This window comes from Osmerus mordax, chromosome 13 (assembly GCF_038355195.1).
Source record: "Osmerus mordax isolate fOsmMor3 chromosome 13, fOsmMor3.pri, whole genome shotgun sequence".
Taxonomy (NCBI): Eukaryota; Metazoa; Chordata; class Actinopteri; order Osmeriformes; family Osmeridae; genus Osmerus; species Osmerus mordax.
The window spans coordinates 18100079-18125272 of record NC_090062.1 but is presented as its reverse complement, the minus strand read 5'-3'; the positions used below and the strand labels follow the sequence as shown (position 1 = coordinate 18125272).

Here is a 25194-nt window from a genome sequence, read left to right as displayed (position 1 = left end):
CAACCGAGGGGGGCTGTCGCTGTCTTGGTGTTTGGGGCTGCATCAAATACCCCTTTTTTGCTCTGTTAAATTGCTGCACCAGTCCACACTTGACCGGTGGGGATCTCATTCTATTATGACTGTAACTGTTAGCTGCTCCTGGCATTCTCTAATCCCTGCTCTCCTCTCTCTGCCCCCCCCACACACATCCCTTGTGGTGTGGTGGGTTTGAGCTGTCAGCACCTTCCTGGTCGTCGGTCGGCCAACGCTGGACCTGGTCGCAGGTCTCCCGGTCCTGTCCTACATCTATAAAGTTGAATAATGGATTTTGGTGTTTTAAAACCCATTGACACTGTATGACTATGTTTAGCCTGTGTTCTGCTCCTCTCCCTCACCAACCGTCTCTGGAGGAGGGGATCCCTCTCTGAATTGTTCCTCCCAAGGTTTCTTCCATTTTTCCTCCTGTTGGGAGTTTTTCTGGGAGTTTTTCCTTGTCTTCCTTGAGGGTTTAGGTTGGTTGAGGGGCAGTTCTATGGGCATATGTGAAGGGCGTGTAAAAAGGGCTATACAAATACATTTGATTTGATGCATCCACCGTATTGTGTCTGACAATAAAGTTTGGCAATATTACTTTACAGCACGTGATGGCACCTCTGAGGTGTGATGATTTAATTTAGTTGGATGAAGGAATTTTTGAAAACCCCTGCATCCAAGGCTTCAATCATTTTACATCATGAACATAAACTGTATCTCTATAGTTTGCGTGCAGAGCGTTTAAATCCCAAACTTGACATATTTTTTTTCTTCTTCAGAATTCTGATTTTGCATTTCGAAAACACATTCAGCTCCTGTAAACTTCAATAGCGAGCCCCACTTCCAAGGCTACGACAGTGGCTTTTATTTTGGCGGTTTAAAACAGGAAATGTGTAGTGCGTAGTCGTAACCTCTGCTGATACCGATTTTTCAGATCAAAGTCCATCAAAAAATATGTAAAATCGTGATTAACTTGAATCTCTGTCCTTTATCACTTAGTCTTTCGTCACTGGAAGAGATTTATAAGGTAACAAGTGTCTACACCATGGAACGTAAAACTGAGATTTAATGTAGATGTAAATTACTTTTCAGTCATTTGTTCCGATCTGGGTGTTCAGATTGTTGGAATTGACCGAAAAAAGTGGAACAAATTTGGAAATGGCAGGAGTCGGTCCAAGTTCGCAGACCTCCGTTTCAGAGTTGACAACACGATCGAAGCAGAAGATAATTTACGTTACCTACCTCATTGCTGCGCTGGACATTACATGGATGTTTTTACAGTTTTCTGTTACCCCTGTAAGTAGGTTATTCCGTTGTAAATGTCCCAGTTGGTGAAATTACATTGACCTTTTTAGCAAGACATGTTAAACATGATCCGTGTATTTTGTTGTCATGGATGTAGCCTATTTTAAGAGAACCAAACCTGCAATAGTAATAAATAAATAAATCGCCAATAGCGTGCATTATATTAATAAAATGCATCCATTAATAGAATAGTAAGTTAATACAACAAACAAATAAATGATTGAGGAAATACACAGTGTGTCTGTAACTGTAGTGTTGGTGTTTTATTTTGATTTTGAGATTGCCTTAAATAGCCTAACCCTTGCATTCTCTTGACTAGTATTTGGCCAGGAAACTGGGCTTTGACACCCTCTGGTTCGGTTATTTGCAAACTATGGTCGGTGTCATTCAGCTTCTTGGGGGACCTCTGTTTGGCAGGTGAGCAAAAAGTATAGATTATCATACAACCTTTTTTATGAAGTGTGGTTCCATCTATTTCTGCTATTGTCCACATTAAAGTACTCCACCATTTGTATTATTCAAAAGAAACGATCAGTGTGGATTGTTCTCAAATATAATTAAATAAACAGCAAGGTAAGTTTATTACAATGATCCTTGGAAAACGTTTTATTCTATTCTGTCATTTATGCAAATAATGCAAAATTTTACAGAATAATTAGTACTGAATGCAGTAGGGTGTTGGTTTCAGTAAAGCATGTTAAGAGTTGTGTGTACAGTGTGTGTGTTGTGTGTGTGTACTGTGTGTGTGTATTGCATTTCTATATAATTCCCTGTAGGTTGAGCTGTTTGCATTTGCAAACTCAAAGAAACGTTTTGTGTATATTTTATAAAGGATGTTTCAGTAAACCTTCATTATGTATCGTACTTAAAAAGTACAATTAGTACTATTGCGAAACACTTACATGCAGCATTTGGATATTGAAAACTCACCTGGACACTTTCCAACCCTAAAAGTATACATGCCATCAGTGTTAGGACACCTGTTGCTGGATGGTCCTGATTGTTTATGTTGTTGGCAGGTTTGCAGACCTGGCAGGAGCGCGGGCAGCATTGGGTCTGTCCTGCGCCGCATCTGTCCTTTACTTTCTGTTGTTAGCAATCGCTGACAATCCTCTCATGCTCTTCATCCACAAACTCCCTGCTGCCTTCATGCATGTCCTACCCGGTAAGGCACACTTACGCTTCCTGTGGATAGGGTGTCGTATAGCAGGGACCATAACTTGGGCTCCAGATTGATCAGATGCAAGGCATCCAAATCCCCCCCACTGTACATTACTTTAGATTACATTACAATTTATAAAAATTATCTGATGCAGTCAAAACCAAAAGTATTGTGTTTAGGATGCTGTATTACATATAGCTTGTCTCTCTACTCACTAATTAATAACTATTCATATGAATAGTTTCTTCATATATGTTAATCTACGTTTAGAAATTTGAAATAGCATTGACCATATCCATATGCATGGTTGTCAGCTTGATAATGTTACTGTTAACTTCTAAGGTGAGGCTGCTTGGTCATGTGACACCATGTAGTATTGGTTCCTTCATAAATGTTTTCAATCAATAATATCTCACAGGGGCCCAGATGATTGTAACAGACCTAACGGAGCCAGAGCGCAGGGCGGATGCTCTGGCCAAACTAGGAATATGTTTTGGCATCGGCATGATTGCCGGCTCCACTTTGGGTGGTTCCCTCAGCACTCATTATGGGTAGGTACTAGGTACATGTCATTACAGGTAGGTACCTGGTCATTATGATCTAGGAGGAGGCCAGTCATGGATGGGAGAAACGCAGAGGACAAGTTCCAGTTTGTGTGTAAGGGGGGGGAGACCTGTCGTGGGTTACTACGCATGAGTAAGGGTGAAGCCTTGTGACCACGCATGAGTAGGAGGGAAGCCTTGTCACCACGCATGAGTAGGAGGGAAGCCTTGTCACCACGCATGAGTAAGAGGGAAGCCTTGTCACCACGCATGAGTAGGAGGGAAGCCTTGTCACCACGCATGAGTAAGAGGGAAGCCTTGTCACCATGCATGAGTAGGAGGGAAGCCTTGTCACCACGCATGAGTAAGAGGGAAGCCTTGTCACCACGCATGAGTAGGAGGGAAGCCTTGTCACCACGAATGAGTAAGAGGGAAGCCTTGTCACCACGCATGAGTAAGAGCGAAAAGGAGAATGTCCCTTTGCAAAACGTGTCGTCAGGCCTGTTGATTCCAGCATCAGTCTGCTGATTCTCCTCCGTGATCTGCAGGGAAACCTTCACCGCCTGCGTTGCTGCTTCTGGGAGTTTCATCAGCTTAGTCTTAGTTTGGAAGTTTATCCCAAAAAACACAAAACCACAAGCTCAAGGTGCCAAAACAGATGGTAAGAGTTTGAAACTTTGTATTTCCCGTTCAACACTGTTTAGTCTTCACAGTTAATCATTCAACACTGTTTATACTTCACAGTTAATCATTCCTGTAAAGTGTTGGTCAACTTTTGAGGTATCTAACAACAGCACAACAAGAAGTTCCTTCTTACCCTGAAGGACCCTGTTGTGTGTGCTTGTGCCCATTTTCTTTAGGAAAACTTCGTGAAAAAAACATCTTTAATTTGAGTGAGATAACTAGACTGATGAGGTTTCCCAGTGTGACTAAAACATTCACAATAAAGATAATCTCAGGTTTGCCAGCAGGTAAGTGTTACATGTAAACATATATATATAATAATCCTTGATGAGGTGCATCTTGACATGTTGTGTTTGGTCTGGATGCAGTCAGCGTTGTCCCCAGTGTTCACACAAGTTGATGTGAAACCACGTTATGTTCAGCTGGACACAATGTTGCTCATGATATTTTTCAGGTATTTAATTAAATTCCAAGAGTTTGGAAATCTGAATTTGTTCCTGAAGGGGAGATCCAACCCTGGATGCCCTGATCTGGGATCTATTGTCATGTTGTGTTGTTGTAATATGTGATCTGTTTTATGTTGTGTTGTTGTAATATGTGGTCTGTTTCATGTTGTGTTGTTGTAATATGTGATCTGTTGTTGTAATATGTACTAAGTTGGTGCTGCCCATCTTGGCCAGGACACTCTTGAAAAATAGGTTTAATATCTCAATGAGCCCTTCATTGTTACATAAAGGTTAGATCAAATAAAATAGTTGTTTGCATGATCTTTTTCAGGTATTTTTCAGGTCATGTTTTCCGTAATTGCAATCAACTTCTTCCAGCTGCAGCCAGAGCAGAATGGGTATCTGATGGCCTACTTTGGGCTGATGCAGATGGTAGGAACGTTTGGTGTTTGTATCAAAGTACACTTGATGAAGCCACTGACTACAAATGCCTCTCAAGGTTAATCGATGTACAGTGACAAAGTATTAAGACCATCATTGCAGATATTCTGTTATGAACATATTTTAAAATGAATTACGAAGTATTTTTCCATCAATATGTAAGGTGTTACTGTTGGCTAAGAGACTAATTATTAAATAGTAATGGTAAAGCAACACGATGGACCTGTTCTTTGCTAATGTCTGCAGGGAATCCAAGGAGTCGTCATTGGCCCTCTGACAGCAAAGTATTCTGAAAACGTCCTTCTTCTTCTCTCTGTCAGCATCTCAAGTTTAGTCGGCCTGGCTCAGGTAAAGATAAAGAAAACAACCATTAAACCCAGTCTAACCCTAACCCAGTCCCTAGCTACTAGTCTAACCCTAACCCAGTCCCTAGCTACTAGTCTAACCCTAACCCAGTCACTCCCTATGAAAATAGATCTAGTTAACTGAGGGGGCATTGTAACTCCAATGATGGGGGAGGGGGGCAAACTAGATCAATTTAGAGACTGAAAATAACAAATTCGCTTGACTTTGTGACACAATGATGTAACAAAAGTGCCACTTTTCCAAATGCAATGTTTTCTTTGTGTTTATGTGAGCAACACACATCTTTTGAGTAGGGATGTTGGGTTTGGCCAACAACAGTAACTAAGGACACGGAGCACAATGCTGAAGAAGACCTGAGTAGGAGCAGGCTGAGCGGGGACGGTGCATTACTGCACCTCTGTGTGAATACTACACAGCTGTCTTATAAACATACTACACATGTCCTGTTTATTATTTGAATGTGTGAATGTACGTATGAATCATAAATACATTTGAATATGTGAATGTTTCTCGGGCAGGCGTACATGATGAACGTATTCCAGTTCTGCTTCATCGCCGCGCCCATGATGTTCTCTCTCAGTGTGTTCAACGTAATCACGGACAGCATGCTCACAAAGAGTGTGCCTTCCTCCGACACCGGTAAGACATGGCTTCTGCTCAGAAGAGAAGGAATCTTCTCTGACCACTGAAATACCATTAGATCCTCTATTAGGACATTAGATCTGTACACTTCTGAACCTTGGTTTCCTGTTGTAATTATACATCTACAGCTCTGGAAAGAATTTAGAGACCACTGGTCCTTTTTCTTTCATAAAAAAAAAAAAGTTGAGACGGACGGAATTTTGAGTGACGAACAGAACGGTAAAATTTGCAGTGGCCTCTGAAATTTTACCTTTCTGTTGCTCACTTAAAATTGTCCTTCTCAACTATTTTTAAATTTAAGGAAGAAGGTGTAGTAGTCTCAAAATTTCTTCCAGAGCTGTATATACAACATCTATATAAACTATTTGTACATCTCTTTGGATAAAAGCATCTGGCAAATGGATAAAATATAAAGCTTTTATATTTATAAGTTGTTGTGTGTTTCTCCAGGCACCATGCTGGGGCTGTGTGCGTCAGTGCAGTCTCTGCTGCGCACGATCGGACCAACGATAGGAGGCTTCCTGTACCACAACTACGGCGTATCTTCTTTTGGCTTTATTCAGTTTGTAGTAAATGTTGTGGTGTTAATGTTTCTGCTAAGAGATTTTGCCAGCGGTAAAAAAAATCACAGAGCTTGAGATGCTGTAGTTATATACAATATAATAGTAAATAGTTATTGTTGAGGTTCTATCTGATTATAAGATGCGTTTATCTTCATGTCTGTAATAATATAGTATACACATGTAGTGCCATTTAGTTCACTTAAGCACTGAAGTTAAGATAAAGTCAAAGAGAAAAGTTGTTTGTATTAAGACCTGATAACTGCATAAACCAAAAATTGGCCAGGCCATCTTGAATATTTAAATTTCAATAAGTACACCTAATGCTCAAAAATGTCTCTCTGACCGAGATCCTCCCATGGAGCACTTTCCAAGTAGTTTTTGTCTAACTGCAGAATTCTAACCTCACAGTCACTGTCAAATATTATGGGCAAGAGTTAAATATCACGTTAAGAGCTTTATTTGATGTTGAAATGTGAAGCTGAAAATGACCAAACTTTATGGTGCCATTATTGAGGTATTTTCTTGAAAGTACATTAATATCACAACTTCAGCCACATTAACATAGTAAATAAACAATTATAAATAGTTTATTTGATGGAATTGTTTCAATACAGATGTAATCATTCATTTATAACTATACAAACGGGAATTTAAATCCTATGAATCAGGATTTTTCTATCAACAATTACCAGAGCAACCAAAACATCAGTAGTTGATACCACAATCTGAAGCTTAATTACAAAACATTGAAGGCTTTATCTATCTGTATTTCCACCATAATTTTAAAAAGGTATCTACCTAGAAACATGGACTAACTACGACTGAGTGTTCGGTTGCTAAATGCATATTTATTTAGACATTTACCGACAAGAAAGTGGGAACATCATTTTATGAGAATTCATAACTGTGAAGCAGACTGCAGAATGTACTGCACTCCTGGACACCCTAACCCTGGAGAGGACAGCTGCTGCAGGTACGACTGGGCCCTTGGAACACCCTGGAGCTGTCTGGAGGTGCCTGGAAGCATGTTCTCTTATCTTCCATCCGGGTTCATCTGAAGGAACTCGTTGTACAGTTTCTCTTGAGCTTCCTGTAGCTTACGCAGCTTCTTGGCTTGGCCCTTACTGATCTCCTTGCCCTCAATGTCGTGCGTTGGAAGACCCTGTTGATTACAGAAGCATAGTACCGGCCTTTAGTAGGTTTTAAACAGCAATCATACACTGAAGGGCCTCATCCCATGTTACATCAAATATAACAAAACTCTTGACTAAACAGATAAGATCAGACCTATCGGTGTATAAATGGGGGACATCACTTTTGGCAATATATTTTTACACACTTATAATTTTCAGATATAAAACAGTGGCCTGTCTCACCGCATCATCGAAGCTGGAATACTTGTCAGTTTCAGAGCGAAACAAGTCACAAGGTGGAATCTTCATTTTTGCCAGTTTAGCTGCCTGTGTTGAACATTTACATTACATTTAGTCATTTAGCAGACGCTCTTATCCAGAGCGACTTACAGTAAGTACAGGGACATTCTCCCCGAGGCAAGCAGGGGTGAAGTGCCTTGCCCAAGGACACAACGTCATTTGGCACGGGCGGGGAATCGAACTGGCAACCTTCAGATTACTAGCCCGCTTCCCTAACCGCTCAGCCACCTGACTCCCCCGAACATGCAGTAAAAAACGTATGTGTTTAACTCATGTTAAAGATGGAAGCAATTAGAAAACAAATCTGGCGAGTCAGCGCTGTACTCTGGCGAGTCAGCGCTGTACTCTGGCGAGTCAGCGCTTCTTACCTCTTGCTCCTGCTTCTTCCTGGCTGCCTCGGCCTTCTTACTCTTCTTCTCTTCCTCCATCTAAGATACAGAATTAATTCCCTCATTAGCATAATGATACAAATTTATTGTTTTTATTTTTCGTAACCAGTAAAATAAATAAGGCCAAAAAATTATTTTTCAACTGGAATGGTAGGAGTCAGATACAAAACATGTGAATGCAAACAAGTAATTGATCCACAGAGCATGTTTACTAACATTACATCACATCATGTTGTTATGGTATCTGGTGTTTGCTCACCCTCTTCTTGTCCTCCTTCTCCTTCAGCAGCATCTCTCTGTCGACCAGCTTCACCACCGTGGGAAGACCTGAACACCAGAACAACAAAACTGAACACCAAAACCAGCCAAGTTTATGCTGGATGTGCTGTACGTCTTAACAAAAACTTGTGTTATATATTGTATACTATGTTTCCATAGGTGTGTCTACAGTAGCTCACATATTCAGAATATGGATTTGAAACAAAATGAAATTACCTTCATGGTCCTCCAGACGAACTCCCAGCTCCGGAAGCGTCTCGTCCCGCACGGTGTCGCACAGCCGCAGCACCTCACTCACTGACGACATCAACACTGTTCACTCAGCACACGCTTATATCCATGACACGTTCACTCAGCACACGCTTATATCCACGAGACACAGTTCACTCAGCACACGCTTATATCCACGAGACACAGTTCACTCAGCACACGCTTATATCCACGAGACACAGTTCACTCAGCACACGCTTATATCCACGAGACACAGTTCACTCAGCACACGCTTATATCCACGAGACACAGTTCACTCAGCACACGCTTATATCCACGAGACACAGTTCACTCAGCACACGCTTATATCCACGAGACACAGTTCACTCAGCACACGCTTATATCCACGGCACAGTTCACTCAGCACACGCTTATATCCACGACAGTTCACTCAGCACACGCTTATATCCACGACACAGTTCACTCAGCACACACTTATATCCACGACAGTTCACTCAGCACACGCTTATATCCATGAGACACAGTTCACTCAGCACACGCTTATATCCACGAGACACAGTTCACTCAGCACACGCTTATATCCACGAGACACAGTTCACTCAGCACACGCTTATATCCACGACAGTTCACTCAGCACACGCTTATATCCACGAGACACAGTTCACTCAGCACACGCTTATATCCACGAGACACAGTTCACTCAGCACACGCTTATATCCACGACACAGTTCACTCAGCACACGCTTATATCCACGGCACAGTTCACTCAGCACACGCTTATATCCATGATACACAGTTCACTCAGAACACGCTTATATCCATGATACACAGTTCAACTCTTGATCTGATGCCAAATGCTCTAACCACTGAGCAGTGCCAAACCCAAACCACAGATTGATAAAGGCAAGACAATAGCAGCCTTTCCCCCCAGCTGTGTTCACCACATTGCACCAGTGCTAGTTTGTACTCCCAACTACTAACAAGAGTAGTTGGACTTTATAATCCTCCATAATACTACTGTAAACACAGAGTACAGGTACAACGGCAGGTTTCAAAAACAGTGACAGAAATGAAACTCACTACAGTATGTGTAAAAATATATTTTATAGCCCTGAAAATGTCACTTTTGTTAATCGTTTCTGATGGAAATGCAAAAAACACAGCAGAGGATAAAAGATGAACCAAAAATTACCTTTCTGCTCTCTGGCAATTTTTCGAACCCCCTCTCTGAAATGTGACAGAACTTCCAGATAAGGCATCACTGTGCTCTCCAGCTGCATGTAGAAACAAAACGATGTTTCACTTAAGCATTTAAAGTAGGGGCGAGATGGGAAATATCAACAGTTATAAACTCCATACTTACATCAACAGACTGGCCTTTTCTTCCAACAGCAAATCCAATAGACTCTGTCCCTTCAATAGCTCCAAATGTCTACAAACAAAAAGGGTTCAACAGATGAATGGCCTTCTGTTCTCCATCTCTCGGTCCACACACACACTCTGACACACACACACACAACAGGTGCTTGAGTCTACAGAAGTATAAACACCGGTTTACCCTGAGCATATCAGTGAGATAAACAGCGACACTCTTGATGAGCAGGCGGTTGGGCTGCAGCTTGGAGGTCTTCTTGCTGGCGACGTAGGTGTTGCTAAGGCTGACCAGTGCTCGCATCTCCTCCATAGCAACACGCGTATCCACATTGTCACACAGAGCTTCGTGGACAAGGAGCTTCCTGTGGGAGAAACTACACAGCAGACAGGACCACAGGAATGAGCTTCCTGTGGGAGAAACTACACAGCAGACAGGACCACAGGAATGAGCTTCCTTTGGGAGAAACTACACAGCAGACAGGACCACAGGAATGAGCTTCCTGTGGGAGAAACTACACAGCAGACAGGACCACAGGAATGAGCTTCCTGTGGGAGAAACTACACAGCAGACAGGACCACAGGAATGAGCTTCCTGTGGGAGAAACTACACAGCAGACAGGACCACAGGAATGAGCTTCCTGTGGGAGAAACTACACAGCAGACAGGACCACAGGAATGAGCTTCCTGTGGGAGAAACTACACAGCAGACAGGACCACAGGAATGAGCTTCCTGTGGGAGAAACTACACAGCAGACAGGACCACAGGAATGAGCTTCCTGTGGGAGAAACTACACAGCAGACAGGACCACAGGAATGAGCTTCCTTTGGGAGAAACTACACAGCAGACAGGACCACAGGAATGAGCTTCCTGTGGGAGAAACTACACAGCAGACAGGACCACAGGAATGAGCTTCCTGTGGGAGAAACTACACAGCAGACAGGACCACAGGAATGAGCTTCCTGTGGGAGAAACTACACAGCAGACAGGACCACAGGAATGAGCTTCCTGTGGGAGAAACTACACAGCAGACAGGACCACAGGAATGAGCTTCCTTTGGGAGAAACTACACAGCAGACAGGACCACAGGAATGAGCTTCCTGTGGGAGAAACTACACAGCAGACAGGACCACAGGAATGAGCTTCCTGTGGGAGAAACTACACAGCAGACAGGACCACAGGAATGAGCTTCCTGTGGGAGAAACTACACAGCAGACAGGACCACAGGAATGAGCTTCCTGTGGGAGAAACTACACAGCAGACAGGACCACAGGAATGAGCTTCCTGTGGGAGAAACTACACAGCAGACAGGACCACAGGAATGAGCTTCCTTTGGGAGAAACTACACAGCAGACAGGACCACAGGAATGAGCTTCCTGTGGGAGAAACTACACAGCAGACAGGACCACAGGAATGAGCTTCCTGTGGGAGAAACTACACAGCAGACAGGACCACAGGAATGAGCTTCCTGTGGGAGAAACTACACAGCAGACAGGACCACAGGAATGAGCTTCCTTTGGGAGAAACTACACAGCAGACAGGACCACAGGAATGAGCTTCCTTTGGGAGAAACTACACAGCAGACAGGACCACAGGAATGTAGAATAAATACAAAACATGGATATAATTATATATATGTTATATAATTAGCAACCTTTTCCAAAACAACACACTGGAGGGGATTTGAACCTCCAACGATCTCAAGTCAAAAGCTCTAACCAAAGAGCTATACTCACACACAGGGATGAGTTTGACAGATTTGATTTGTCAATCACTATGAATATCCTAACCCTGTTCTGCTGTTCACACCTCCATGTGATGAGTCTGGGACTGAGGCCTGTGAGCAGCTCAGATCTGCAGGCTTGTGTTAAACTGAGCCTCAGAACTTCTGTCTATTGTTCCGAATTGACTCAGCAAACCAGGGAAACACACAAATCAATCAAACTTTATTTATATAGCAGATTTCATACCAGAAGGCAACACAATGCGCTTCACAGCAGGGAGGGGGATAAAAACACTTGTTTGACACAAATTTTCCAGAAGGAAGAAAAAAAAACACATCACGTATTAGGGCCAATATAGAATAAATGTATCCTATATTAGCACACACAGACTTCAACAGACCCTAACCCAGGTGCCTCTAATCCAGGTGCCCCTAACCCAGCTAACCCTAACCCAGGTGCCCCTAACCCAGCTAACCCTAACCCAGGTGCCTCTAATCCAAGTGCCCCTAACCCAATTGACCCTAACCCATTTGACCCTAACCCAGTTGACCCTAACCCAGTTGACCCTAACCCAGCCGGGTGGGCAACTTCTTGGGTACCAACCTCTGGTTGAGATCCATCTCTGCTGATTCCCACTTCTCAAACTGCCCTGTGATGTCTCGAGGAGCACGCAGGAGGTCTTTAACTGTGAGAAAAAACTCCTGTGGAGAGAGGGGGGGAAAAGTGATTGTGAACAAATTGCTACAAACTTAAATTGTGTCATTTATTATGTTTATATTAGTGGTGGGCATAGATTTTTTTTTTTAGCTATATTAATCTCACTGTAATTTTGGCGTTAATCTAGATTAATCTAGATTAAAATGGCTCATTTGAATTCCGCCGAAGGCATTCAAAATATGTGTGCTACCCAAATAATGACTAAAAGTAAGTCTTTGAGAACGGGTTTCTCAAGCCAGGTGGCGCATTAGACCAGGAGCTCATCTCCTGTTTCCAAAATGCATCACAAACTGCTTGAGAAAACTTTTCTACTATGATAATTGGTGATGAAATTAAATTATGTTCAATAAGATGTACTTGTGTTTATTAACTGTTTATTAGATTAGTTAGCTTGGCTCATAAGAGCTGTGCTGACGGGCTTGCCTCAGTTGCACTCAAACATCGTAGTTTGACGACGATTCTTCCCCTGCGCTACATCAGTGCTTGGCCCGGCATCTTTGCGTTTAGGTGGTATTTGAGACTGGAAAAACTCCTACAGTAAACTAATTCTGCATAGCACAAGGTGCAAACAACCTTTGTCTTGTCGAGGTTTCCATTGGGAAGCTTCTTAAAAATAAATTTTCCCTGAAGCAAACCAGGCAGCTTCATAGCTGCATCCATGTTAGCACGTCACGTTTGATGTGATAATTTCCTACACAAGGCACACACAGGTTCGAAGACTTGTTCTCGTCCCCTACAGTGCAATTCGGCTAGGTATACATCCGCGCTAAAATATCAAGGTGAAAGTCATCATAGCTTGCGTAATAGAGACCCAGCTCCCTACCCAACTTTGAGAATAGATTAACGGCGATATTATTTTTATCGCCGATAAGAGTCGCAGCGTGCCCACCACTAGTTTATATCACAATTTCCTCACCAGTTAATTCACTCATCCACAATGAATGAGTGCCAGTTTCCCAGATGGTTTTACCAGTTTACTAAACCTAACCGAGGTACGGGGGGACTAACAGAAACAACATCCCTGATATTTGTATCAAAGCTGCGGTCCATCAGGACCAATACCTCACGCCACAAAAACAGTTTCTTCCCTTCCGCTGTTGGCCTCTTCAACAAGGCCAAGGGACCACACTGACTCAAATGACTTATTGCTTAAAACACACTGCTTTTGCACTGCACCACAACATGGTATCTTGTACATTTGTATTTTTTGTAATATTTGTATTTTTGTATTTTTATATTGTAATTTACGGCAACTTATATTTATCCCACTTAGTACTGCTAGTTTATGTACCCTTAGTATAGTTAGTCCACATATTTAAATTTTAGGTATATGTTTATTGTATGCACCTTCCTGCCAAAGCAAATTCCTTGTCTGTGCAAACTTTCATGGCGAATAAATCCCTTTCTGATTCTGATTCTGTACAGCCATTGAAATATTTATCTCTATCTCTCAAGTTATTTTAGTAAAAATCTAGTACAGCTCAAGAAAAAATTGAGAGACCACTGCATCTTTTATTTATTTATTTTTTAAGTTGAGAAGGACAATTTTAAGTGAGGAACGGTTGCGTTCCTCACTTCTTCTCAACTATTTTTTTATTGAAAGAAAAAGGTGCAGTGGTCTCTCAATGTTTTCCAGAGATGTAGGTATTGTACTTCATTTAAGTTTATTGCAACTTTGTAATGCTGAGTAAAGGGTGGGCTGGCTGTCAGACATGTTGCATCACGTACGTTCATGAACCTCTCGTACTGGATGGCAGCCTCCATGGTGTTGGCAGAGTAATCCAGGGTGTCCTTCCAGGAGTGCATGAGGAAGGCCAAACGCAACTGCCGAGCTAAGCACACACTGCTGTTAGTACAAACCATTTAGTTTTAGTCAAACTTGAAAAGATAAACTGGTTATTACTAAATATCCTGTCCCACACCTGTGTATGTGTGTTAATGTGTGTGTGCGTTCATATCCATGGAGATTACCGGTATTCTTGGCCAAGGCATCTTTAATGGTGATAAAGTTCTTCAGAGACTTTGACATTTTGCATCCTGCAATCGTCAGGTGACCAGTGTGCAGGAAGTAGCGAACCCAGTGATCATTCTCAAAGTAAGCCTGTTGGACGATAGATTCAAATAAACAGCCCATCTTCCGGTGGCCTTCTTATTGGTGCGTCAGCACGTAAATTATAATAAGCTGTGGTTAATTCGGGATAACTTTAATCCATTACAAATGTAGGCTACTACTATATATAGCACATCAATTATATGGTCTCCTAGAAGAACTGGATATGCCCAAAAAAAATTTATTAATCCTTTTAGAAAAATGTATGTTCACAATATCTGAAACTTTGCTCTCCATCTCCAGAGACGTGATTTCACAACCTGCAACAGTTACTGGATCTCTAGGCTCCATCTAACCCTGACCCGCCTCTGACAGACATGGACACTAGGGCCATCTTACCTCCGACTGAGCCAGTTCATTGTCATGGTGAGGGAACCGGAGATCGAATCCCCCCCCGTGGATGTCCATGGACTCTCCCAAGATGGACCCAGCCATGGCAGAGCACTCAATATGCCACCCTGGACGGCCCTGTTACAATACAAAACAAGACTTTTATAATAAGGAAGCCATAATCTGTGGGGGGGGGGGGGGGGGGGGGAATACAAAGAGATGTTGCTCATTCCATCTGCAGAGAATTTTCAGGGTTATGGGCTAAACTGGACTGGATGTTTAAAGAAAGGAGGGCGATGGTTCACCTTCCCCCAGGGAGAATCCCAGGACGGCTCGCCAGGCTTGGAGGCCTTCCACAGGGCAAAGTCGTTCTGGGATTTCTTCTCGCTTAGCCGATCTGCAGAGATGCTCAGGTCTCCTAAGGGACAGGATAGAAATAAAAACAATACCCCAAACAGGGGTGGAGGGGGTTAAGGTACATTAAGAGAGATCTCTCTCCCCCTAACCCCATCCCCATCAGTCTGCTGGATCACACACAACATATCAATATCAGAAAACATCGGATCCTTTATTTGCTACTGTCCTTTTTATCTGCATTATTTGTAAGTCACTTTGGATAAAAGTGTTGATATTATGAATATGCTAAATGTAATGTTCTCCTTCAAATCCACCAACGTACCTTCTCCTTCCTGCAGTGCCTTCTGATCACCAACCGCTTCAGGAACAAGCTTGGCGTAGGAATGATGCGGGCAGGTGTCAAACTTGGCCGTGTCAAAATAAACAGAACCATTCGATGCGTACCTGATGCAAATGATAGAATTTGACGTAATGTCGAACACCTTTAGCAATTCTCAGAGCTGTAGGTAAGGTTGGAGCTGAATAAAGTAGTTTTGATCTTTAAATTAGTATTTAAAGTATGATATACTTACTAAATATTGTTTGATTTTATTAAGACATCTTAACACTTCCTCACCAATAATGTTTAAGGACAACCAAAGCTACAATAAAGTGGTTGAAAATGCAAAATGTTTGTAGCATCTGCTGAGTGCCAGATAAAGAGTAGGGGAACACTAAGACGTCAAGAAGTCAATTACGAATTTTACGAAATTGTTAAATATTACGTCCTTCGAGTGTTTATTTTTTTTATTTGAACAACAGTATTGACAGTGATTAGCGTACAGATTACTGAATCCTGTGAGGGGAATTAGAGAAGCTATGTCTTACCCATAGCCATTGCTGACTATTTTCTTCACAAACTCCACAATCTCTGGAACGTACTCGCTGACTCTAGTCAGCACGTCCGGGGGCAACACCTGCACGACAGACAACACTGGCATTAGCCGATGGCCAGATCATGCATCTGGTCTGATTTCAATGGAACAGCAGAATGAGGACGTGGAGGTGTGACATACATTCAAGGCGTCCATGTCCTTGTGGTACTCTCCTTCCCAGTAACTCGGGAGAAGAGAGAATATGGAGTTCTCTGTAACCTGACTGCCAAACTGGTTATCCAACCAATCAGAAAGCAGGTCTTTGGCTTCTTCCAACAACACCTAAACAAAATCAGAAAATAACTACTGATTGGGCTGGTTTAGCAAAACCTCGTAAGGCACGCTTCCAAACTACATGCGTAAGATTGGCCTTTCCTGAGAATTACATTTAGCATTCTATGCAGAGCGTCTGCATAGAATTGCATTTTGGGATACGTCTCTACCAACGACATACTTCTATTTGGTCAGTGTTTTTGAAAAATGATTCATGGGTTAGGGTAGATTTGACCACAGCAGCACTATTTCATACCTTGGTCATTTCACTCAAGCTTTAGAGCATACAGCACATAGCGCAACGTAGGTACAAGACCAGCCTAACTAACGTACTCAAACTCAACACAGAGGTGGATGTGGGCTGAAGGTCTCACCTGTGCCCTGCCCTGTACATCTGCCTGTTGATGCTCCAGCGCCCTCTGCAGGGGTACCAGCGCTGCAGCTACGCCCGAGTCCAGGGTCTCCAGCATTCGCTTCTTATCTGGGTCTGTGGTCTCGGCCAGTTTGGCCTGGAAGGGCTTGGAAACACAAGTTCACACATGAGGGTTTTGTACCTGCGAAGACATACACCCATCAACCAGACCTGGAGGTAAACTAGAGGCCAGACTGAAATTAGGAACATAAATGTTGCTTGTTTACAGGAGTCCTAAAGAGTGCCTAGAGATGTCAGTGTTTACTTATTTTTATTTCCACCCCCAAATTTGAAAAATTGTGCATTTTGTCCTAAGATGTTGGGGGACAACACAGCCTTTTTACGTTTGTTGTTTATTTAATCAGAACCAGTTGCTGTACCCAACTAGAAATGGTAAATGTCTTACCACTCTGGCGTCCAGAACATCCTGCAGTATCTGCGCAGGCTGTGGGTTCTTCTCCTTGTACTGCTCAAACAAGTAGTTCTGTCTGGCACGCTTTATTATCTAGAAAATAAGATTACAAAAATTATGATTGGCAATCTACTCAATTAATCAATTTATACAACCCCAATTCCAAATAAGTTGGGACACTATGTAAAATGTAAATATAAAACAGAATGCAATGATTTGATTGATCTCAAAAACTCGTATGTCATTCACAATAGAAACAAAAGGCACAACATTCCTCTCCCACAACTGGGGGGTGTTCCATCAACGTCGCTAACGCAAGTCGCGCTAACACGAATAAGTCTCACTTGGGTAAACATCAATTTAGACTTAAGCCTCAAGCCGTTCCACTAACGTTCCGTTCCACTAACAGGCAAAGCTAATTCAAGCTAGACCTCAATAAGCTTAGACTGTGCAGCCCAGATCAGGCGATCGTCGAAAAGAACAGTTATGTCACAAAAAGCAAAGCGTAAACCAGCAGAGTGGTGTTATTTTCATCAGTGTAAATTGCTGAAACTGTTGTGACAGTAGCCTATGGCCAATATTCTCAACAGGAAATAAGTATTATTGCACAGATCCAGCACAGACTTTCAGATTAGAAGGTGACCCAAACTGTAGCACACTTTGCCTGGCAGAATAGTAATTTAAAATTGCTCAGCAAAAAAGGCGTCGGGCGCTGTGCTTTTTAAGAAGTTTTTAAAAGTCGCCTTTTTCCTTTTCCCATAGGGTTGCATGTAAAAAGGCGCTGAAGGCAGTGATTTTTTCTGAAATAATAAGTCAAGTGTGAACACGGCCTAAAGGAACTCATTAAGATATGTTTTTAAAGTTATAGAGGGTACACTGTCATTTATTGCGTGGGGCATCCTGGGCACTCAAGCATATTTCAAAATGTGAATGGCAGACAGTAGGGCACTTGGTCTCATTTTTGCCACTCTAGAGGGCATTTTAGAAATGCTTTTTTAACCCTGGGGGCACCAGGCATCCACCCCCTGAGTCTTCCAGTGGGCCTGGATACGCACATGGGGACAGTATATTGCACCTATAACATTGGGGAAGCCAGAAGGAGGATGAAGTAATATAGAGGCTTGTCAACATTTAGGCTACTTTAAACAATGAAAATACTTTATACAATTGAATAAAAAGTCTCCTTGATTCTTTCTGTTTCAAGATTAACTGGAAAACTGGTGATAATAATAATACCTTGGTTACGTAGCTAGAACTAGAATAAGCCTTTTTAATGGAACGGAACTCTTGCTGAAGTAAGTGAGACTTGTCGAAATAAGTCTTGCTTTTCCTTAATCAACGTTGATGGAACACCCCCCTGGTCTCCTCAGTTCCCAGATACAGACTGTTGTTAAAAGAAGAGGGGATGCTACACAGTGGTAAACATGGCCTTGTCCCAACCTTTTTGAAACATGTTGCTGCCCTCAATTTCTAAATTACCCTATTATTTCCTTAACATTGTACATTTCATCAGTTTAAACATTAGATATGTTTTCTATGTTCTATTGTGAATAACATATGGGTTTATGGGATTGGCAAATCATTGTATTCTGTTTTTATTTGTTATTTGACACGTCCTGACTAATGGAATTGGGGTTGCTAAATTTGCACAAAGTGATCAAATGGTAGTCTTACTTTATCATCAATGTCTGTGATATTCATGCAGTAGTGGACGTCATACTTGAAGTAATTCATCAGTATTCTTCTGAGGATATCGAAGGAAATGTAAGATCTGAAAATGAAGGTTAAGATTAAATAAACGTGTATATTTGTTCCAACAGTAAAACTAAATCACTGAAAGGTTCTAAACTGCCACCAGCTATTGAGGTTTCCTACAGGTCTATCTACAGGTTCCGGAATCTCACAACAGTTACATAAATAAAGTATTAATGACCTATGGTAAATGTTTTTCCTGACCTAGCAATTCTGCCTGGCTTTACGTAGTGTAATAATGCTGAGTGAATACCTGGCATGTCCCATGTGTGAGGCATCGTAGACGGTCGGCCCGCATGAATACCACAGCACCTGCTTCCCATTCTGCGGAACAAACAGCTCCTGCAGAAAGAACACATCCTTCTTCATGCATGTGAAACACCACATCTTAACAGCCTCTCTCTCAGTGTGCAGAGATTACAGCCCCCTACAGCCGCCATGGTCAACTACACTGACTGTACATCTCCATTGAACATTGGTCCCAACAAGTGTAGTTAAACAAGACCACACACACACCGCGGTAAACCTCACCTTTGTGCGTGTTAGACTATTGTACAGTCGCAGTTCTGCAACATTTGTTCCAACTGGTGCCGACCAGGAAGGCTGTTCTCGTTTTGCTTTACCTGAAAAAACAAAACAAAATGACAGGATCATTTCTTGTCTATTTAAAAAAACACTATCAGGTCCATCTTCCTGCTGCAGCAGTCAGGAAGCTAATGCTCCTCATTTTATATTTTCATGCCACCTCAGATGTGTTTTACGTAGCCTGAGCAGTTTTAAACAGGATAGGGTTAGGGTTAATATGCTTGTCAAAATAGCAATAAGAATTCCCAAAATAGCCATATTCTTTCCAAAGACAAAGAGCCGAAAAAAACGAAACACTGGGCCATTTGCCGAGATCAGACCGTGATCGGCTGGCCAAGATCTCTTCCCAACCAGTGTCGGGCCGGTTCTATAGCCTAGGCCGGAAATCAACTGAATGTGAATTACGTGTGTTTGTATTAATTTGACATTTATAACATTTCGCAAATCAATTGCCTTATTTGTATGAAAAAAAAAGACCTACGGGCCTCTGAACGATCTCCAACGAGGTGGCAGAACATTCCAGAAGAACTAGTCAGGTGGCTGAGCGGTTAGGGAATCGGGCAAGTAAACAGAAGGTTGCCGGTTCGATTCCCCGCTGTGAAAAAAATGATGTTGTGTCCTTGGGCAAGGCACTTCACCCTACTTGACTCGGGGGGATGTCCCTGTACTTACTGTATGTCGCTCTGGATAAGAGCGTCTGCTAAATGACTAAATGTAATGTAACTACAGCACCAGGCTTCGTGGTTAGGAGCCAGGGTTGGTTAGCACCAATCAGGCATCCCAGTAGACAGATGGAAGTCCTTCTCAGTAAAAGCCCGCTTGGGAGTTTGGTAAAGGGACTCAGATTGTGAGAAACAAAGACTGAACTTGTGAATGCCAAACATGTCTGGAGAAACCAGTTACCAGTCACATCTCTACCGTTAGCCTAGTGGTGAACATCAAGCAGTGGGGTGGTTTTTCAGGGAGGGGGAGAGAAGCCAATATTGAGGGAGAGATGGAAAGAACAATGATGAGAGGGATCCTTACTGGAGGTTCAACCGGAAACAGGAGTTCTCTCACCCTTGTAGTGAAATGAACATGTTTCACGTCAGTATCACATTTTTAATACCTACACTAACGGGCATTTTTCCATGTGAGAATAGTCTATGCAAATCAACATTCAATGTGGTATTGTCAATTAAAGGTTATGGTATTGTCAATCTGTCATTTTCAATAAAAATTGACCTGGGAATCCTAGCAATCATGGACAGGTATGGTTCCAGTGGGTCTGCACTAACGTTGAGAATCCCTGACCTCTAGATGTCTACTCACAACTGCTCTCTGGGCAGGGGCCAGTCTGGGGGCTGGTCTGGGGGCCAGTCTGGGGGCTGGTCTGGGGGCTGGTCTGGGGGCCCCCCAGCAGGGCTGCTATGTGTCTGTACCAGCGCAGGGCGTGCGTGTGTTCTGCAGCCGGGGCCCTGCAGAGAGCCCAGAAGGCCTCGTGGTCGGCCTGAGATGGCCTGAACCCGGACAGGTAGCTTCGGGAGCTCAGGTACGCATTCAGGGCTTCCAGGCTGCCCTCTTCTCTCTCAAGCAGCAAGACACCAAAGTCAAAGGCTGCAGAGACAAGAGGGCAAACATGCACATTCAATTACTAGTCCACTACACTTTTACAACAATAACTCGCTGGATGAGCGTGCAAGAAAAATATAATAGAAAATGCCTGTAGGGAAGTGGATTTTGTAGAAGTTTCCAGATGAAGAAAAGCGTACTTTATTTGCAGCATTTTTTCTTTTAATGCAATTTAGTTAAATGCTATGTATAAAAATTGCATAAGTTATGCCTATGCAATTTTCCAGTGTAAATCTGAACCAGTCCTACACAAAGAAGGTTGGTGATTCAAACCTTCAATGGCTAAGCCTACAATTGATCACAAGAGGCATTGGAATGACAATTACTTTAAAAGCCATATTTCCCAGAATGTGACATTTCTGCAGTTGGGCAAGAGGCCAGAGGCAGTAGGGCTAGAGGCAGTTTACTAAAGGATAAGACTGACGCTGTAAAAATACAATAAAATGTTGCGAGGTAGAAGCATAAACTGTTTAGTTTTGCTCCACCAATGATCAGGCAGCATACCCTAGCGTTTTGGAATGATACCGCATCAAGTTCTGCAGTCAGCCCTCACAGTAATAGAAGAACACAATCTGATGCCCAGATGAAGGTAGACCAACACGGCGCTCAGAGGGCTAGTATCCTAGTGGGGTTTCACTTCCATGCTACTCTGCTGTTTGAAACCAAGTACTGGTTAATTGGTGCCAGCAGACGCAGCAGGTCTCACCTGACTCATGATGGGACATAAAAGACCATGTCTCAAGTCATTGTTATACCTAAAAGTACATTTGGAAATAAAGTTGTTAAATTCTAAATCAGTGGTCAACAAGAAACCTCAACAATTGCACAATTGTAACACAAATAGGCAATGATTTTTTGTGAAGCCTAAAAGGCTGAGATGGAAAGTGGCACACACATGTTGGTACATCTGGTTATTACAGAAGTCCCAAGCCCCCAGAACTTTAAGGTAATAAAATAATCTCCATATTAATGGGGATTACATAAATCTATGAAAGATGGGCATTTTCACTCAGCCTTATACCCTAAATGCCACAAATCCTTCAATAGTGTTTACCAATAACCCACTTGCAATTAGGTAATTCGATCAGTTTGAATGATTATCGTAAATGTTGATCAATTAACTACTTTACAAGAAAGTCAAAGGCTAGCTAGGTATTTGTAGGGTTGCAGAGGTGGAAAATTAATGTAAGGTTTCCGGGACATCACATGAATTTCTTTAGCTTTTTACAAATATTGCTAATAAGTGATATTTTCCATTACATTCGAGTACCTTAACTCTACAGTTCGAGGTTTGCTTGTATGCCCTCAAATACATTTGTATGTTATTCATTTAAGCCCAATATTTGATTCCAGATGCCACTATGCTGCAATTATTCATGTTATTTACTGTTGAGCTAAATTCCTTTTCATAGCTAAGCCTGCTCCTACACGGAGATCTTGGGTCTGGTCGTCTCTAGTCTGAGTATTCAGTAGCAAATGTGTTTTCGTCATCTCAACAGTATCACTTCTGTCTTCCTGTCACTCTCCTTTTATTTCCTCACATCATCAATCCACAGATAACCTATGTAGGTTTAAAGCAGCTGCTACAGCTATCTATTTACTTATTTGTAAACTACACACGGGCGTGTGAAGACATTAGCATACATAATATGACTCGATTGTAATTATTCTGACTAGATTTACTAGCTGTTGAGCTAGCTGCTTTCGTTTCGGCACGTGTGTTAGGTTAACCCACACAAGAGAGGTGCATTGATGATGCTCGGTTATAAAATCCTAGTTATTTATGGACTTATAAAAAAAAAAATCAACATTCAGAATCTATGCCAAAACAACTGTCGATGTTACCGTGCAAATTACCTTGTTCTTCTGTGCTTGCCATGACAGTCGCTGTCTGTCGTTTCTGTCTGATGCAACTATAACGTGTCCGGAAAAGGCAGCTATAAAAGTACTGTCAAACTGGCCTCTATAGCCCTCAAAAGCATTTCCGGTTTTGCGATTTCGCCTTCAAAATAAGAGCATGGCCTGAAACGTGCATAACGTCTGTGAATTCGGCGGGAAAACGTGTGTTTCTGGAGCAACCTGAATTTCCGAAACTTGAATTTTGGGATCACATAAAGAAAAAATAACATTGAAATAAATTCATATTTAAATTTTAAACAGGTGAATTTAAAACCAACAAATTCGGTGGTGTTTAAATTTCAATATTAAGTATTCAATGCATGAAATATTTTACATTATGTCACTGATTTGCTTCCATACTGGACCAATTAGTGAGAATATCTGACCAAGCTATTGTGCCTTTTCTATATGTGAGTCAGATTAAAGATGGTGAGAGGGATCACCATCTTTAGACCTTTACCAATGTGGCGGTGGGTGGGGATGCTGTTTCTTACCCTTCAATTTTTTCACAAAATCGCATACAGCACCTTTAAGTAATAACCTATACAGTAAATTATGTTTTTTTATATATATATATACTGTATATATATAAATACAGTGGGGAGAACAAGTATTTGATACACTGCCGATTTTGCAGGTTTTCCCACTTACAAAGCATGAACAAGTCTGTAATTTTTATCATAGGTACTCTTCAACTGTGAGTGACGGAATCTAAAACAAAAATCCAGAAAATCACATTGTATGTCATTTATTTGCATTTTATGGCATGACATAAGTATTTGATCACCAACCAACCAGTAAGAATCCCTCCCTCCATCATAACTTTTCTTCTCCATGTCCTTAACTCTTCTCTTACTTCCGGCACTTTCCCCTATGCCTTCAAACAGGCCAGAGTTACCCCTCTACTCAAAAAACCCTCCCTTAACCCAGCCGTCCTCCAGAACTACAGACCGGTATCACTACTACCCTTCTTTTCTAAAACAATCGAATGCGCTGTATCTAACCAACAGTCAAACTTCCTCTCTCAGAACAATCTGCTTGACCCCAACCAATCGGGTTTCAAGACTGGCCACTCCACAGAAACTGCCCTCCTGTCAGTCACCACGGCTCCCCAGTCTGCCAGAGCGGCTTCAAGGTCATCCATCATCATTCTGCTGGACCTTTCTGCAGCATTTGATACAGTTAACCATCAAATTCTGCTCGCCAGACTTTCTGAGATGGGCATCACTGGCACTGCACTTCAGTGGATCGCATCCTACCTGTGGGAAGATCCTACCAGGTCTCCTAGGGAGGCAAATTGTCAGGCCCCCGCCAGCTCTCCACTGGTGTCCCACAGGGCTCCGTCCTTGGATCGAGGCCTGCCTCAGAGACATCTCCGCCTGGATGACCGAGCACCAACTCCAGCTGAACCTCACCAAAACAGAACTCCTCATCATCCCGGCCAAACCCTCCATCTCCCACGATTTCTCAATCACCCTGGGATCGGCGACGGTGACCCCTACATCCTCTGCCAGGAACCTCGGGGTGACCATGGATGACGAGCTCTCCCTCACAGCCCACATGGTTGCGGTCTCCCGGTCGTGTAGATTCACGCTCTACAATTCAAGACTCAAGACAGATAGATTCAAGACAGATTCAAGACTCTGGTACTGACCTTCCAAGCGGTGAACGGGACTACACCCGACTACATCAAGTCTCTCCTCCAGCCTTACACCCCCACCCGCCATCTACGGTCTTCTTCTGACAACCGTCTGGTGGTCTCACCGCTCAAGAGCGCCCGGTTCTCCGTAGGCTGTGGGTGCTGAAAACAATTCACTGCCAGAAGAGTAGGTGGCGCTGCACTGCGATGCTAGCTAGGTTATCGAAAAGTCTGAGCAAATTTACAAATTAGCCGTTTCATCAATAAAATAAGCACATTTTCAGCAACTACACTGCCCATTTCTCGTCACATTTTAATTCAGATGCTGATTTACATGTACTGTTTAGCTGAAATATGAATTGTAAAAATGTACAGCAATGGCGGTCAAAGGATTCTGTTCGTCTTGTTGGTAACGGCAACCCCGCCCTCGCCCGACGCAAGCGGTTCTTAATACGGACCAATCACAGCCAAGGGGTATCCGTAAAATGACGGACGGACAGTCAGGAAAATCAGGAGGTGCACGTAGAGCTCTCCGAGGGGCTCGGAGAGGGCGTTCCACGTCGGAGAGGGCGTTCCCTGTGTCGTGTATGTG

The 25194-nt window shown here is 42.6% G+C and overlaps 2 protein-coding genes across 5 annotated transcripts; one reads left to right on the top strand and one right to left on the bottom strand.

The window, feature by feature from the left end:
• The first annotated feature begins 922 nt into the window (after positions 1-922).
• On the top strand, positions 923-6748 carry slc22a18 (solute carrier family 22 member 18). The gene is made up of 11 exons (XM_067248632.1): positions 923-1039; positions 1131-1308; positions 1637-1734; positions 2337-2482; positions 2898-3030; positions 3570-3682; positions 3882-3992; positions 4483-4583; positions 4839-4940; positions 5477-5597; positions 6051-6748. The coding sequence occupies exons 2-11, from the start codon at positions 1171-1173 to the stop codon at positions 6236-6238; spliced, it is 1251 nt and encodes a 416-aa protein (XP_067104733.1). The 5' UTR covers positions 923-1039; positions 1131-1170; the 3' UTR covers positions 6239-6748.
• On the bottom strand, positions 6735-22983 carry cars1 (cysteinyl-tRNA synthetase 1). 4 transcript variants are annotated; one of them, XM_067248628.1, is made up of 23 exons: positions 22922-22962; positions 20765-21049; positions 19400-19491; positions 19122-19210; positions 18791-18887; positions 17111-17209; positions 16667-16810; positions 16161-16301; positions 15973-16061; positions 15428-15549; positions 15054-15166; positions 14758-14886; positions 14280-14409; positions 14037-14140; positions 12195-12292; positions 10054-10243; positions 9859-9927; positions 9688-9769; positions 8481-8561; positions 8245-8312; positions 7965-8024; positions 7540-7623; positions 6735-7325 (listed from the first exon to the last, which is right to left on the bottom strand). In XM_067248628.1, exons 1-23 carry the CDS (start codon positions 22941-22943, stop codon positions 7197-7199), a joined length of 2517 nt encoding a protein of 838 aa, XP_067104729.1. In that variant the 5' UTR covers positions 22944-22962; the 3' UTR covers positions 6735-7196. The 4 variants fall into 4 exon arrangements, with proteins under 4 accessions (XP_067104729.1, XP_067104730.1, XP_067104732.1 ...); XM_067248629.1 differs by lacking the exon at positions 22922-22962 and adding an exon at positions 21771-21815; XM_067248631.1 differs by lacking the exon at positions 20765-21049 and having other exon boundaries at positions 22922-22983.
• Between the last annotated feature and the right edge of the window lie 2211 nt (positions 22984-25194).